Source organism: Bos indicus, chromosome 10 (assembly GCF_029378745.1).
Source record: "Bos indicus isolate NIAB-ARS_2022 breed Sahiwal x Tharparkar chromosome 10, NIAB-ARS_B.indTharparkar_mat_pri_1.0, whole genome shotgun sequence".
NCBI classification, from domain to species: Eukaryota; Metazoa; Chordata; class Mammalia; order Artiodactyla; family Bovidae; genus Bos; species Bos indicus.
Genome location: NC_091769.1, coordinates 59,545,152 through 59,562,135, shown reverse-complemented (window position 1 = coordinate 59,562,135; position 16,984 = coordinate 59,545,152). Strand labels below are relative to the sequence as shown.

The window sequence follows — 16,984 nt, the reverse complement described above, 5'->3', positions numbered from 1 at the left end:
CTCATTTTATTTCAGGTGAGGTATAAGACTGAATCATTCCTTTCTGAAATGCTCTCCTCTGGGTACATAAATGGGTTGGCCATAAATACTCATTTTTCAAGCAGAATCTTAGCTTTCCCTATAGTCCTAATGTAAATATAAGTAATATAACCTTTCATTCTCAAAGGTGTATTAGTTTGAATGAAAAACTATATGGTCATCCTATTTATAAAACACTGTTCTTTGCCAGTTACTTTTAGCCTCCTCTTTCCCTCAGTATTTGAAACTTACTTACACATCACTCTAGTTCTTTCAATGAAAGTTGATTATTAAGAGACTATCCTACATTGAAAAGAAAAGACAGAGTACAAATAAGTTTTCCACACAATCACTATCATAGTAAGTTGCACCAAAGAGGTTATGTGCTAATATAACTATTACAGCCCAATTCAACCTATTTCCCCTACTTCTGATTCCTTTAAAAACTTCAGGACTATATTCTATGAAAAGATAGTGCACTTTTCACACAATTACATAATTTTATTAATCAGCAATTTACTTTTATTTCTATGGTGATAATCATAATTTTATAAAAATACTGTTGACGACAAATATCAGTTTTTCAAAACTTACCTACAAACGCTCCAAATTCTATGTTATCTCCCTCTGCAGCTTTGGAACAAACAGTTTCTTGATCTTTGGTTACAGTTTCCAAGTGGCCTTTACAACTTGGCTGAGATGGTGTACTAACAAAAAATTTGGTTGGTGGGGATGATAGATGTGGTATACTGTTAGATGAACTGCCTGGTTTTTGATTTTTACTAAACATTTTTAAGGTTTCTACTCCATGTATTCTCTGTCGCAGTTCTGGAGGAGAGACAGCACTTGGGAATAAGGCACTGGAAGAGGAACCAGCCTCTGGAAAATTGAATTCTTTTTTCTGGGGTATTACAGGTAAATCCTGACCAAATATGTTACACTGGGAATCTTTTTCATCTTTCATAAAAATATTACAAAGAAAAGGATTATTACTTTCAAGACCACCTTGAGGAAGAGAGGAACTAAGTGTATTTACAACACTGTGCTTTTTCCATACAGAAGGTCTTACAGGACCATCATCAATAAGGTTTTGAGCTAAGTGTTTGGAAATGCTCAATTCGCGTGTGATTTCATTGTGAACTTTGCTAGCTTCTGAAGCTTTCTGGGCAGTGAGTGTTTTTAATGTATCTACAGTCAGGGCTGAAAGATCTTGCAAATGGCCAATTTGAGAATCTAATGATTGTAACGATCTTTTAATATAGTTGACACGATCTCCAACTTCTTTAACCTGAATGCACATCTGTTCCACTCTGTAACGGAAACACAGGCATTTTACAAATGTTAAAAATTATTAGTTTAGAAATTATTTCTGTAATCTTAATAAATGATGTTGGTAAAAAGAAATTTTACATGCACTCAAACAAGGTAAAATATAAAATCTTGTACAATTATTCATTTATAACAAGGCATACCTTATGTTTAAGAAAAATCCTATTGCAATAAAAATACAAGATTTCAAAACACGCTTTTGTGCCACAGGCTATTTATTCCCACATCAGAGTAACACAAGAGTATTCAGCTACATATATTGAATATACATATTCTATATTCTACATATAATATAGAACTATTATTACCACTACTGTAACTACACAAACACCATATACTTTTAGAATGTAGCAAAGCTAATGGAAAGAAACACATGTTTTAAATAATTAAAGATATAATAATTAAGACATAATTATTTAAAATAATTAAACAGTAATTTTTCTCCACCAACTAGTAAAGAATATTAACTCTTTTCTGCCCCCTGTAACAAGGGTCCAAAAACATTAAGAGACTGACTGACTTACATGAAGTAAACAACTGATCTGTCTCCCAATATATAATGTAAAACCATTACTAAACTTACTTGTTTGACAAACACAAATTGCAAAATGACCATGTAAGAGAGACATAACTAACAGAACCCACTCTGACATAAAATCAGTTATAATTAAAGAGTTTCTGAACCTTTCAAAAGTGACACGAATTCTCTCTTCACTCCCAGAATGAAATTTGTCATCTTTTTCATTAAAATACATCTCAACACACTGCTCTTCAAAATCATGAAGTTTCTTTTGATCTTCTTCCGTTAAAAAAAGTTCTATGGAGGGAAAAGGAAAAAAAAAACATAAAGACATAAAGATAAACTTTAGCTGAAGAGTTCATGAAAGTGAAAGTGAAGTCACTCAGTTGTGTCCAACTCTTTGTGACCCCATGGACTGTAGCCTATCAGACTCCTCTCTCCATGGGATTTTCCAGGCAATAGTACTGGAGTCGATTGCCATTTCCTTCTCCAGGGGATCTTCCCAACCCAGGGATTGAAACCAGGTCTCCCGCATTGTAGACAGACGCTTTACTGTCTGAGCCACCAGGGAAGTCAATAAGAGCTCATAAGATCATGTAAATCATCTGCAAATGTTTTCTTATTAAACAACTTACTGTTTCTGAAGCCATACATAAGTCATTTCTACTTCTTTCTTCACTCACAGTGTGATGTCAGCAGAAAATGGTATTTCCCCCTTTTCTAATTTCCTTTTCCTGTGAAACACCCTTTCTCATCTGTCTTTCTCACCTCTCCCTCACCTCTCCCTCAGGTAGAAGAATTTAAACACTGAATTGGTAGAACAAAAAGTCACTGTAAAATTTTAGGCAGAGTTTGACTTTGTATCATGTAGTCTACAAAATATACTAAAAGTGTTATTCTTTATGTAGCAGTCAAAATGGTTTGTAAAACAGCAAGTGTTATGGTTTATATTAGCATTTTAAGAAAACTAAATTGAGATGCCATATCAAAAAGCAAGTTTAATACTAAATTTACTTTTAAAGATAACCATATTGCACTTAAAAATACTTTATGCTTAGGCAAATCCAAAAGCCTTTACAATAACATTAACCAATTAAGTCTTCTGACTAAAATCAATATTTATCTTTCAGTATAATACTGGCATGTGATAAAAACATTTGCCTTAATATACTTTACTTACTTGGTCCATCTGAAGTCTTATCTTTTTTTCTTCTTTTACATATGCAGCAAAAAAGAGAAACTATATGGCTGAGAATGATAAGTGGTGGAGGCAGAACTGGTTTCTCATGATAAGCCATAATGAAATGATAACGTTGGTACTTCCATACAATATTGGAAATTGCCTTCACTTGCAAATACACATTGCTTAAATAACAAAGAATAAACAAACTTAGATAAGCACATTTTAAAGTCTGAAGTACTAAAATTTTACTGTAATTATGTTCTAAACAAGGATTCAAAGAAGTATCCCAATATAAAAAAGACTAAAAGGCAAATGAGAAACTGGAAAAAACATACGCAGCAAAAACATAAACATATTGATATTGTTGAGGGTCTTAATTACAAACCAACATAAAATAGGCAGAAAATATGATTTTAAGCTTTTAAAATGGTATATAAATGACAAAAACAAAAGAAAATATTCAATCTGAAGTAACACACTAACTGCAAATAAAAATAAGACTCTTATGTGCTATAAAAAATAAGCAACCATCAAAAAGATAACACCTCCTATTAGCACAGATTTGGGGAAACAGGCAGATTTTGACTTACGTGCAAGAAGCCCCAAATATAAATATACTGAATAGTTCTACTTTCAGGAAAACACTCTAAGAAAATACATAAGGACTGATCAAAAATTTAACCACAATGTGGTCTTGGGGAAGAAAAAATTATAAATAATCAAATGCAGCAATAAAACATACTAGCTTAAAACTCATGATCTGTATCATGGAATACTAGCCAGACATTAAAAAACTGGAGAGGAGTATTTATTAATGTAGGAAAAATTCATGTTCTGCTTATTTAAAAACAGTACACAAAACTATAAGAACATTGTTTTTGAAGGAAAAAAATGGTTCATATATGTTCATAAAAGATAAAGATGTACATCAAAATATTAAGAATGGGATTACTTACGAATTTTCTATTTGCCTTTCTGTTTTGTATACTGTACATGTGTTCTCTGACCATTGAGTAATAAATCCCAAATAAATATTAAATTTATAAAAGAATGGAATGCTGAAAGGTAGCGTCTCAAACTTAGAGCTGATGTGATTTTGAAAAAGCATGCTTTATTTATATTTGTCAGAAATAATTCTTAGTAGCTTAAGCCTCAATATAATCATATTTAAAATTTTGTATAGTTCCTTCAAAAAGAAAACTGTATATTAAATGATCTCATTACAATAAGCAGCTGAGTAAAATTCTTACTTGAAAAATGCAATGAGAAGATTGACCATAATGATATACTGTACAAAGAGGTAGACTGCTTGAAGAAATGGAGTCAACCATGTCCCAGGGCCACAGATATGAGAGATACTGGAATCATTTGCACAAACTTTAGAGACAAAGAAAAAAGAATTAAAACACAGTAATTTAGCAGTTAACTGCTTCTAGTCAGTATTAGATTATATTTGTTTGAAGGAAGTTTTGATTAAGTATAAATCTGTTTCACAGATTCTAGCAAAAGTTTCTGGGCAGGCAGCCATATAAACACAGAAGAATTTTGTGAGGGACGCAGGTACAATTTTACCACTCTATTCCACACAAGGAAGTGTATTTCCATATTATGTCTACCCTTCAAGGTAGGGTTTAGCCAGAGGAACATTAAGGAGAATAAAATTCTGAGATTCAGCCACACATTCTATAAGAAAAATAACTGAACCATAAAAGAGTATGATAAACTCATGGTACATTTACAAACATGTAGACTACTGAGTTTAGTTTATAATGCCACAAAACAGGGTTGAAGGAATGGTTAAAGGGTCTCCCAAATACACAATGATTAGATTTTAATTCCTTGCTTTTTATTGCCTCCACCTGGAATGTTTCTGAAGCTATAACATACCTGGATTAAGGAAGGGAAGAGCTTTAATACCCACCAGAGAGTTATGAGGAATAAGATAAAATAAATTCAAGTATGGCAAGGATTAAAATTAAATAATCATCAATTAGTGACAAGTTTTATACAAATATTTATAATACACTTAGCACCTGGTACTGTCTAAGCATTTTACTTAATTTGGCCTCATCTTGCAGCATGCAGGATCTTAGCTTCCTGACCAAGGATCGAACCTATCCCTTCTGCAGTGGAAGGGCTGTCTTAACTGGACTGCCAGGGAAGTGCTTGTATGCATTTTAAAAATATACACCACTGAAATTCTCATCATGGCTGTATCATTCCTTTCAAATAAATGGTTTTATGGGCAAACTGATGCATATAGTCCTTTCACTCTTAAAAAAATTTTCCAAACTATTTCTATTCTATTTGGATTAGTTTGATGAAGCAAATACCCAAGAAAGAGAATGCAGGAGACTAAAAAACTTTATCTAATGCTTTATAACTAAACTAGAACCACATCAGAAAAAGAACAGACAATAAAAACCTGGAAAAGAAACCAAAAAGGAAACCATTAAACACAAAATTTTACCAGGCTGGTAAAATCTGTTTTAATCAACATCTGGTAACAACTGGTGACCACTATGTTACCATCCCCTGTTCCAATCACCTATAAATAGGTGGGTAAAGAACAACACAGGAATAGGGAGAGGGAGGAGTAAAGTAAGACGGAAGAGAAAGAGCAAGACAGAACACAAGCAAACTAACAAAAATAAGATTCTGTAACTCAATGTGGAGGTCAGAAGAACATCCGTGAAAGTTTGCATTATCATCTATGTTCTCAAGTTGTCTTCTCATTCAGCTGCTCAGTTGTGTCTGACTCTTTGCAAAACCAGGGACTGCAGCATGCCAGGCTTCCCTGACCTTCACTACCTCCTGGAGTTGCTCAAACTCAAGCCCACTGAGTCAGTGATGCCATCCAACCATCTCATCCTGTAACCCCCTTTTCCTCCTGCCCTTAAACTTTCCCAGTATCAGGGTCTTTTACAATGAGTCAGCTTTTCACATCAGGTGGCCAAAGTATTGGAGTGTCAGCTTCAGTACCACTCCTTTCAATGAATATTCAGGGTTGATTTCCTTTAGAATTGACTGGTTCGATCTCCTTGCTGACCAAGGGACTCTCAAGAGTCTTCCCCAACACCACAATTTGAAAGCATCAATTCTTCAGCGCTCAGCCTTCCTTAGGGTCCAACTCTCATACCTGTACATCAGTACTGGAAAAACGAGAGCTTTAACTACACAGACCTTTAACCTTTCTCTGCAAAGTGATGTTTCTGCTTTTCAATTCGCTGTCTAGGTTCATTATAGCTTTTCCTTCAAGAAGCAAGCATCTTTTAATTTCATGGCTGCAGTCACCGTCTGCAGAGATTTTGGAGCCCAAGAAAATAAAGTCTGTCACTGTTTCCATTGTTTCTCCATGTATTTGCCATGAAGTGATGGGACCAGATACCCTGATCTTAGTTTTTTGAGTGTTGAGTATTAAGCCAGCTTTTTCATTCTTCTCTTTCACCCTCATCAAGAGGTTCTTTAGTTCCTTTTAGCTTTCTGTCATTAGGGTGGTGTCATCTGCATATCTGAGGTTATTGATATTTCTCCCAGCAATCTTGATTACAGCTTTTGCTTCATCCAGCCCAGCATTTCGCATGATGTACTCTGCATATAAGTTAAATAAGCTGGGTGACAATATACAGCCTTGATGTATTCCTTTCCCAATCTTGAACCAGTACATTGTTCCATGTCCAGTTCTAACTGTTGCTTCTTGACCTGCATACAGACTTCTCAGGAGGCAGGTAAAGTGGTCTGGTATTCCCATCTCTTTAAGAATTTTTCATTTTGTTGTGATCCACAGAGTCAAAGACTTTAGCATGGTCAATGAAACAAGATGTTTTTCTGGAATTCTGTTGCTTTTTCTATGACCCAACAGATGTTGGCAATTTGATTTCTAGTTCCTCTGCCTTTTCTAAATGCAGCTTGTACATCTGCAAGTTCTTGGTTCACATACTGTTGAAGCCGAGCTTGAAGGATTTGAGCATTACCTTGCAAGCATGACATAAGTGCAACTGTGTGGTATTTTGAACTTTCTTTGGCCTTGCCCATCTTTGGGACTGGAATGAAAACTGATCTTTTCCAGTCTTGTGGCCACTGCTGAGTTTTCCAAATTTGCTGGCATATTGAGTGCAGCACTTTAAGAGCATCATCTTTTAGATTTGAAATAGCTCAGCTGGAATTTCATCACCTTCACTAGCTTTGTTCATAGTAATGCTTCCTAAGGTCCACTTGCCTCTTTAAAAGAACAGAATAACCTTATGCAGAGAATGTATTGAAAGGTGAATTTTAAAATTCAATAGTATATACTGATTGATACAATCAACTAATCAATTCCATTATGCTTGCCTTGTTTAGACATAGGTAACCTGAAGCCAATTTGAGCTAATGAGATAAAAATACAGGTTCAATAGGGAGCATCTTGGATATGAGACATTTTCCTCTGGAAAGAACTATGGAAAACAGTGTCTCTTTCCTCCCGCCACTAATTAGAGAGTCTTAAAATTGTAAAGGAAACCCTTTTTGAATCAGACACTGATTACAGAGCACTGGGATGAAAAAGAACAGGTGTCCTTAGCTATCAGGTAACCCATCACAAAGACACTCTAGCACTTTCTGTTATGTGAATTAATATATGTCCTTACTGTGTAAGCCAGTTTAGGCTAAATTCCATTATTTGCAACTAAAAAAAAAAATCTGAAATACTTTTTTCAATTAATGTTTATGTTTCTTCTGAGATTAATATATTGTGAGAAGGCTAAGGTTGTAACACCTTAATTTTTGCAAATACACAGTATTATTAAAATGCAATTCTGACTTTAACATAAGATAAATTCATACACATTAAATCCTTACCATCAATTTCATAGGCATAAACTTCACCAAAAATCATCCAGTATGGATGAAAAACTATATCTTTAGCAAGAGTCCAAGATGGTGCTTCACGAGGATAAAGTATTGCCTTTCTGGGAACACCAAAACTAAGTAATACAAGAGCCATAATCACTACAATGTAGAACATATTGGCCACCTGTTAAAAAATGAACACTGTTAAAATACATGGGGATTTATACACACAGATAATTCTTCATCTTAAAAAAGTTTCTAACATTCCAATAGATAGTTTGAATCTTTGAGTTTCTTTTTATTCCTAGCAGTAACATTCAGGAAATCTCATCACTATATAAGCCTGAACATAAAGGAAATTATATAAAAACTGATCTGTGACATCAGGCAACTCATAGGCATCTTCTATATACTGAACCATAACACAGGCTGAAACCAGAGTCTGCCTATCTCATGTCCATGAAGCCTTTTAAAGAAGTATAGACATAAGGGGCAGATGCAAGGAATCAATTTCCGTGAATGTTCTTCCATCCTGAACTCTATCATGGTGCTTTGTCTCCTGGGCTGTGAAACCTTCTAAGAGGTAAATACAACAACAAACTGAATTATCAGTATGTGTGTCTAAAAAAGAACTGATCCCCATATCTGGTTAAAAAACCCTTTTGCAAGTCAGATGGTTTGCAACTATTTAATTTCAACAAAATTAAAAAGAGCCTAACTGAGCTATCACACAATAAATCATTAAAAAACAATTTTTACTGCTAAATCACAATGTGAATTTTGACATCATTACTCAGGAATTCAAATAATTAAGTGAAATGTAATAAGAAAACTTTAATTTCTATCCACTTATTATATATACATGTATTCAGCAATTACATATAAAAAAGTGAATGTAGTCTCACTCTAGCAATATGTAGTAGTATTCATCCACAGAAAATAAGGGGAAAATCCCATTCAAGAGACTACATGTATAATAAGTCTGTATTTTAATCTACTATGAACTAAAAATAATTGCAGTAATAAATCAACCTAAAGTAAGTTATTATAACATTTTCATATATGTTTTGAACAAGTATACAGTGAAAGTAGAAATGAAAGGTGAGACTGTGAAAAGTAAAGAGGACAGTAAATCTAGAATAGATGGAGAAATTATAAAACATTTACTTAAATATAATCATTTTGTCTTGATCCTTTAGCTTTAAAATTGTTAGATCTGCTAATAAATTTCCTTTTAAAATTAAGTCAGGGTCTCTGTAACTTGCAATCAAAGAATCCTAATACACTCTCCCAAGATGCAGTTTTTTTACTTATAAAATAGTTAAATAATATCTTAGTTGACAATTTAAGAGCACTACTAAGAGAATGTATGCATTCAATAAACAAAATCTTGGGATAAAAGATTTTAAAAGGCAAATAATTCATCAAAACATTATTCATGGCAGTCGCTATAATTTGAAACCCAAATATATATCTGTAATTAAAGAAAATGCCCAGATCAAAACCCAAACCTGAAATATCCTAAAATTATACAAGGTGTATTGGCTGATGATTCAGAGGTCTCAGAACTTCATACCTGTTCATGTAAAGCCTATTTGACAATCTTAATTCCCCTGCTTTTCCTGGAAATACCACTACTTCATGAAATAATGCAAAATGATGAATAGTAAGTACTCCTTTAATGTAACAAATAGTAAACTAGTAATTTTTAACTGGGGAGAGCTGGATACACTCTCCTAGAGGGAAAAAGTATAGTGTGAAAAAGCAAATATAATAATAAAACTTTATATTCAAAAACTGTAAAAATTCTGTTTTCATAATTTAAAGCAATGCAGGTAATCCTGTATTGGATTACTTAGAAGGGTCACTTAGAAGATAAATTTAATATAGAAAACCAATCTTCCAAGATTAAGGAAAAGGGTTTCAAAAATTCTAGGAACAGATTTTTATAAAGGGGTAGATATTTTAAAAGAATTGAGAAAAAGCATAATATATAAGCCCATTTGTGAAATTTAACACAAATAAACACATGTATTCATATACACGTCTTTTTTTCCCTATATATCTCCTGAAGAATGGAAAGGTTTACTTCAAATTGTTAACACTGAATATCTCTGGAGGGTAGTCTGTCTGCTCTTGCTAAAATTTTGAATAGTAATTTTAGAACAAGGAAAGAAGTTACTTTCACAAAAGCAACAGAAGCATAACAAAGTTTATACCCTAAAATCTGAAAGCTATTTATGGCAGGAGTAGGCCCAATACATTTTAGATTTTTTCAGTTCAATGCATAAAGATTGCACATTAAATCTGACATCTATATTTAAAAAACAGAATCTGCCAGTTGGTTAAGCCTATGAGAAAGAGCAAAATAGTGGGCATATTATATCAGGAAAAGATTAGACGTTCTGGTTATAAACTTTAAAAATAGTCTGGATCAGTAAAGAGAGGAAGAAAGAGTTATCTAAAGATATAAACCATGACGGTATTTGTTTAAAGGGACAAGATTAGTGCGGTGAATTGGAGTTGCACATAATCCTTGCAAGACTTTTTCAGACTGACCCTCTGGTTAAAAATCATCATAACAACCTGACTTACCTGCTTTCAAATCCACACACTGAAAAGTAACTTCAAAATGATAAGGAAAGACAGAAAAGTGTCACCGTACTTCTTTTATGGTAAAGAAAAATCAAAATTTAGGGGGAAAATTCTTCAATGGTTTCCCTGTATTTTTCTTCTCTAAAGTCCTACTTTTCAATGTTCTATATACTCGAAGCTATGCCCTCTCTTCTATCCAATGTGCTAACAAACTGTACCTTATCATAAAAGAAGTTCCAGACAGGCTGCTCCTTTTTATTCCCATCTATCTCAAGCTTTCGAAGATTAGTTCACATTTCATTGCTTTATAAGAAAAACCTCTATAGACTTTTCTTTTTCCATGAATCCCTATATCCCCTACTCATTAACTTAATCAATCAACCACATTGATAGTTTACTAATATCTCATATTTCCTAAAATCCCTTATGTAGGACAGGCCCCTCAAGCTAGATTATGTAACTGTTAAAAATAATGACAGGACTCATAAAGTCAAAAAAGAAAAATGTGATTTCACAAAGTTCAGGGACAATATCCCTAATACCTTTGCACTGTCTTGCATAGCAGTGAGAATATAATGAACACTAAAAACTACTTGTTGAATTTTTACTGTTTTTTAAATGCATAATCTGTTAAGGATATAAAAATCAGAGAAAAAAATCTTAAGAACCAACCTTTTAAAGTACAATTAATGTTCACTATTTTTACATTGTTTTTTTACTACTTGAAATGGCTTTATCCATCCAAACAACAAATATTTAGTAAGGAGATTCTATGTGACAGGGACTATGATAAGCACTATAGATCAACACCAAAGTTCCTACTCCAATGAATTTAAAGTCTAGAGGAGAATGTAAATAACCCAATAAAAATGTAGTTTAAAATAAAGTTAGACACAGATAAATATTCTAAAAGGAAGAACATGGGTGCCATAAAATTATACAGATAATAAACTTCATCCAGTTGAAAAAGACAAAAAATTCTCTCTGAAAAAAAATCATGTTAAGAGTCAAGATCTGAAGAACAAAACTAATTACTCAAAAATCCTAAGGATATGAGTGTAGATGAGTATGACCATTTTACACAGGAAAAAAAAAAAAAAGAGCTATTCTTGGTTCTCTGGTAGGGGCTCTGTTAAAGAAAAATGACAAAGGCACGTGTGACTAGAGCACAGGAAAGAGGTCAAAAACGTAAGGGTAAGTAAGGTTCAGAAAGAAAGCAAGGAGATGTTACTACTGGTGGAAACAAAAGAGTACACACAATTGCTCTTATTTCTTACAACTGCATGTAAATCTGTAATTATTTCAAAATTTAAAGGGAGCGAAGGAGGGGAGAGAGATAGGAAGAAAGGAAGGAAACCAACAGTCAAACTGGGCAGAGCTTATGTGTTTCATTAAGTACACTGATTCTAGGAGTAATGGAAAACCATCAAAAAAAACATTTTTTTAAGAATGAGAAGTAACATGTTCAGATTGGCATTTTGAAATATTACTCTAGCTATTATATAGATTGAAGACAGGCCAGACTGCTTATGAATAAACAGATTACTAGACTATTGCTGCTACCAGATGATGACAGATTGGATTAGTGTGGTGGCAGGAAAGATGAAAAGAAATTCACAGATTAGACCTGGCAAATGTCTATTTTTTTCAAACAGTCCTAACATTTAAAAGTAGCATTTAAAAATTAAAGTATTTCAAGATAAAACAAGTAAGATTTTGTAACCTTATCCTATTAAACAGTTTCTTCAAAAGTTAACATCCTAAGAAATGGTTTATTTCGAATATGAGGCAAATAAACATGAACTATCTATTCTCTGATTCAAGTAAAACTGTATTAGCAACATTTTTATGATTCTAAGAAAAAAATACCAATAAACCCACAAGTATTATCAGACACCTCCCAACTTACCATTTTTCCAATCATCATTACATAAGGTCCTGCCTGTTGATTTACAGCTAGAAAATCTAGCAAACGCACATACCAAAATATTATGTTAAGACAGTAAATTAATCTTCCAGCCACAAAAACATGATTATCATATGCATTCTCAAAGTTCCATTTTGCTCCAAATCTTAGTCCAAATCCAATGAAGAAAGAAATTATGGCAATTGTATCACTGATATTGAAGTAATCACTAAACCACACTTTAATCTTCTGGCTTATTTTTCCAGCTTCAGACATAAAAATCTAAAGGTTAAAAAATAATAATAATCAATTTCTTCCTATTAAAACAGAATTCAGTTATAACAGCACAATAAAATTTTATATATCTTTTAATATTTCAAAGTATTTTTGACTGTCTTGGTATTTGATCACCAAAACAATTCAGTAAGATATCAGAGACACAGTTCTTATCCTCATTTTCTGTGTGTGGGGGGAAAAAGACCCACAAATAAATAACCTGTTCAACCAAGATCATCCAATTAAGACGCTGTAAATTCTGGATTAGAACAAAGATCCCTAGGCTTGGAATGTGAGATACTTTTGAAAAGTTGTTTTATTTTTCACTGAAACAACACCAGGACATTCAAGCAGGATCTTCCAAAAGTGCCTTATTTGCAGAAAGTAAACAACTCAATGGTTTAAAATGCTATACTTAGCTCTTCTCTTTGATATAAAATGAAAAAAAAATTTTTTATGTGGGAAATGGTAGTACATTTACAGCTTCAAAATCATAGTGAATCATAAATATTGAAAAGTCTCCCATTCTTCTCCACTAGTCAACTGATTCCCCTTCCGACTATAGAGGCAACCACTTTTATTATTATCTAATGAATTCTTGCAGAGCTGTTTTATGAATATACATTTAAAAGAATTCTTTGCAACTTGCTTTTACCATTTAACAACTTAATTTCTTTAAACATATTAGTAAAACAATAGATTTCATAAATATAGTGGCCATGGCACTCGAAAGAATTTAAAATGCATAGTAAGTTATTTAATAAGATAAAATCCTACAATACTTAAGTGGGAGAGAAGTACAATGCCTTCTATTTTTGCAATTTCATGTATTCTCTAAATGTAAAGCACAGAGACATGAAATAATTCTGATGTATTTAAATAAGTATGTTATAAAACAACATATATATAGGTATCATTTTAAACAGAAAATTGTAAAAAGATTTTTAAAACTTTTTTTCCCCCGAAGTCAGGGTATTAGAAAATTTACAATTTTACACTGAAAACTCTGATAGACACAGGGATCTAAATCTAAATGACAATTCAATGGGCAATATAGTACACTTTGCTCAGTCGCTCAGACTGACTCTTTGTGACTCCATGGGCTGTGTAGCCCACGACTCTCCTCTGTCCATGGAATTTTCCAGGCAAGAATACTCGAGTAGGCTACCATTTCCTACTCCAGGGAATCTTCCCAACTCCACACTGGCAGGAGAATTCTTTACCACTAAGCCACCTGGGAAGTCCACAAGATGCTTTAGAGGAGTGTACAATAAGAAACTACTTATAACTTACCTAACTGATTAGCTAGTATATTTAAAATTCTTTGAGAGTGGCAAAGATCATAAATATGAATGTTGAGGAAATAAAAATCTAATCTACTTTTTGAGACAATCACTATCTTTGTAATTAGGACAAAGTTAACAACACACTAATCTCTATTCTTTGGTCATCACTTTTAGAATAGCAGAACCAAACATTCTACACTTTAATAATATCATCACCTACTGAAATTATGAATAACACCTACACATACCCATACACATAACTGAAACAAACAAAACACCCTCTAATTACAAACTAAGTTACTGGTAGGAAAAACTAAAGACATACCTCACGGACTTTCTCAATAGCATAGGTAAAAATATAAGCAATAACAATCCATTCTTGAACTGAAGGTAATCGTTCCATTTGTACAAGAACCACAAATGTATAAAGCATCAGAAATCCTAAGTATGCCAACTAGTAAAAAAACAAAACAAAAAAACAAGATATGAATAAAATTGATTATAAAATGTAATTTACTATGAAAATTTCTAAACATACACACAAAAAGAGACTAAACTAGTCCCTGTGAAGTATCTCCCAGCTTTAACCATTAGAAAAGTTTCAGAGGTTAACTCTTTTTCCATTTATCAACCAGTCATTTATAAATGGCCCCCAAGGTATAAATGTATTATTCTAGACTTTAGTTAACTTTTTAGTACTTCCCACAGGAAGAATCTTATAATACCAGCTTTATGTTCTCAGTATAGTCCACATAATTTCACTTATACCTAAAGTACCATAACATTTTAAACTTACTATAGAATTTCATCACCATCATTCAGAAATGCATACTACCTAGCTCCTCCTTCTTCCAACCAAGTAGTACTCCTAAGAAAGACAACTGGTATTTTCTTAGCTCCTGGTCACTGAGGCTGAATCCCAAGAAATGGAAACAAAAATGAAAAACATTCTTCCTAGGTAAAAGAACATCCCACCTTTCAGACTCTTAACAAGAAAAATTATAAGGAGATAATAAGGAACAATGTAAAATAACTTCTGAAGAATCAATTCATTTCAGAGAAAAACCCAAATTCTTTGACCCCTGAACAACTGTAGCTCATCACTTTAGCTCATCACTGTAGCTCATCACTTGTAGCTCATCTACAAGTCTTAAAGTAAGTCATATCTTTGATTTAAGCTATGGCAGGGAAGGGAAGTACAATGCAATAAGAAAGAAAAAAAGAAATTCCTATAGTCCCATGAATTGTCCACTTTTAGTCATTCATACAAATGCAAACATATGAAACCTATGTTATTTCCATTAGTGGAGAAAGAATTTGGGGATTATATTAGATAATCCAGATTTGTAATTTTAATACCAGAACAAGATCAAGCAAGAAAATCTTCATACTGAGAAGGAAATGTATAGAATTATTCTTAGATTAATGGGCCTGTGTGTGGGTGAGAAAGCAATGATCAAAGAAACAAATTCTCAAATGTTCATCTCAGCATAAAACCATTTGCCTACTTTGGCAACTCAAGAAAAGCCTGACAGCGATGAAAATGAAACACAACAAACATGACAACAAAATTAAAAACAACTGAAAATTTTTCTTGGTAAGAGGAGTAAAAACTTAAGTCACTCAGCCCCTGGATAAAAGTAACCCATCTCATGTTTCTCAGATAGAATCCATTAATCTATTGACATGTATGCTCTTTAAGCTGGTAGTAAAATCTGTCTTTCCACTGGCAAGGAAAAAACCAATTATGTGACAGATAACCAAACGTGTACTACAGTTAAAGAAATAAGCTATTATACCACTGAAAAATAAAACTGTATGAATGATCTAGATTACTTGTATCACCATCAACTAATACTTTAAAAAGGTTTACTTCTAAAATTGTAATATTATCTACAAAGTCCCAAAGCACAAGGAAATTATATTTGTGTATCATAAGTTCTGTATCAAGATTAGTATGGACTCAATCAAAAGTACCCTTAAAGCCTATCCTTTAAACATTTTGTTGGCTCCAAGGAGACCTGGGCTCCATTCTGGGTGGTAGGGGCAGGGCTGCTCCACCCTCAGTGACTCGGTGGTGGGGGGCCCTCCTTGGAGGGAACAGCTGGGAGTAGAATGCATTGCCCCACCCCAAGGCAGGTAGGAGTCCTGGAGAGGGTGCCCCCAACTGAGTAGAGTGGTATCCATTGCAGCCACATTCCCAGCCAAACAGTACCTAAACAGGAGAATCTGGAGCAGAGAAAGGTTTATTGCAGGGCCATGCTTGGTTCACACCCCCCAAAACCCAAACTCCTGAATCTCTCCTGAGACAAAGGACACTCGGAGAGGCTGGCCCTTTCAGCATTTCAAAGTCAGCTTTGACAGCCTGGCTTGTGGGTGTGACAGGAGCCAGAGAGGGAGAAGTGCACACACCTGGGAAGGTGTGCTCTAAGATGCTGGTGTGATTCCTCACCATGATACCAACAAGAACACAGCACACAGCAGCAGGAAGAAGAGGAGGAAATGGCAGCCTCTCAGGGACTGTGGATGTTTAGGATATGGCCACTGATTTCTCTCAAGGGGAGTGGCAATGCCTGGATCAAAATCACTGGGAATTACACAGGAACGTGATGTTAGAGAACTACTGGGACCTGGTCTCCTTGGGTCTTACTGTCAGCCAGACATGTGGTCACCTTTTGTGCACAAAAGAAGGATCTCTAGGATGTGAAGAGAATAGAGACAACAGCCCACATACCAAGCTTTGTCTTATTATGACACCCAGGTTCTGATGACCAAAAATGTAGGTGTGGAAGATCTGTTTCAAAAAAATGCTGCTGGGAAAACATGAAAGCTGTCACCTTGTAAATTTAAACTGCAATAAATTGTGTAAGATCTTAAGCAAGAGCTCTGTTATTCAATAACTACAACAGCATTTATAATGGAATGACAAGCAATCCTTGCAATAAATCAGACAATAACTTTGACCAAGACTCAAATCTTATGAATCAGGGCACTGAATTTTCAGAAAACCATTCTAAAAGTAATAAATAAAAAAATGTCTT

At 33.8% G+C, this 16,984-nt stretch overlaps 1 protein-coding gene across 4 annotated transcripts in view; it reads right to left on the bottom strand.

Moving 5' to 3' along the window:
* Positions 1-16,984, bottom strand: part of TRPM7 (transient receptor potential cation channel subfamily M member 7) — a 116,602-nt gene that overhangs the window by 35,077 nt on the left and 64,541 nt on the right. For all 4 annotated transcript variants that reach the window (XR_011568896.1, XR_011568897.1, XM_019968844.2 and 1 more), the window contains exons 20-26: positions 14,269-14,397; positions 12,385-12,663; positions 7,890-8,064; positions 4,301-4,427; positions 3,048-3,232; positions 2,032-2,164; positions 613-1,328 (exon numbers count right to left, since the gene is read on the bottom strand). Coding sequence is in view for 2 of the 4 variants with exons in the window: in XM_019968844.2 (XP_019824403.2) it covers positions 613-1,328; positions 2,032-2,164; positions 3,048-3,232; positions 4,301-4,427; positions 7,890-8,064; positions 12,385-12,663; positions 14,269-14,397 (1,744 nt within the window). In the remaining 2 variants the exon portion in view is untranslated. The remainder of the gene's footprint in view (positions 1-612; positions 1,329-2,031; positions 2,165-3,047; positions 3,233-4,300; positions 4,428-7,889; positions 8,065-12,384; positions 12,664-14,268; positions 14,398-16,984) is intronic.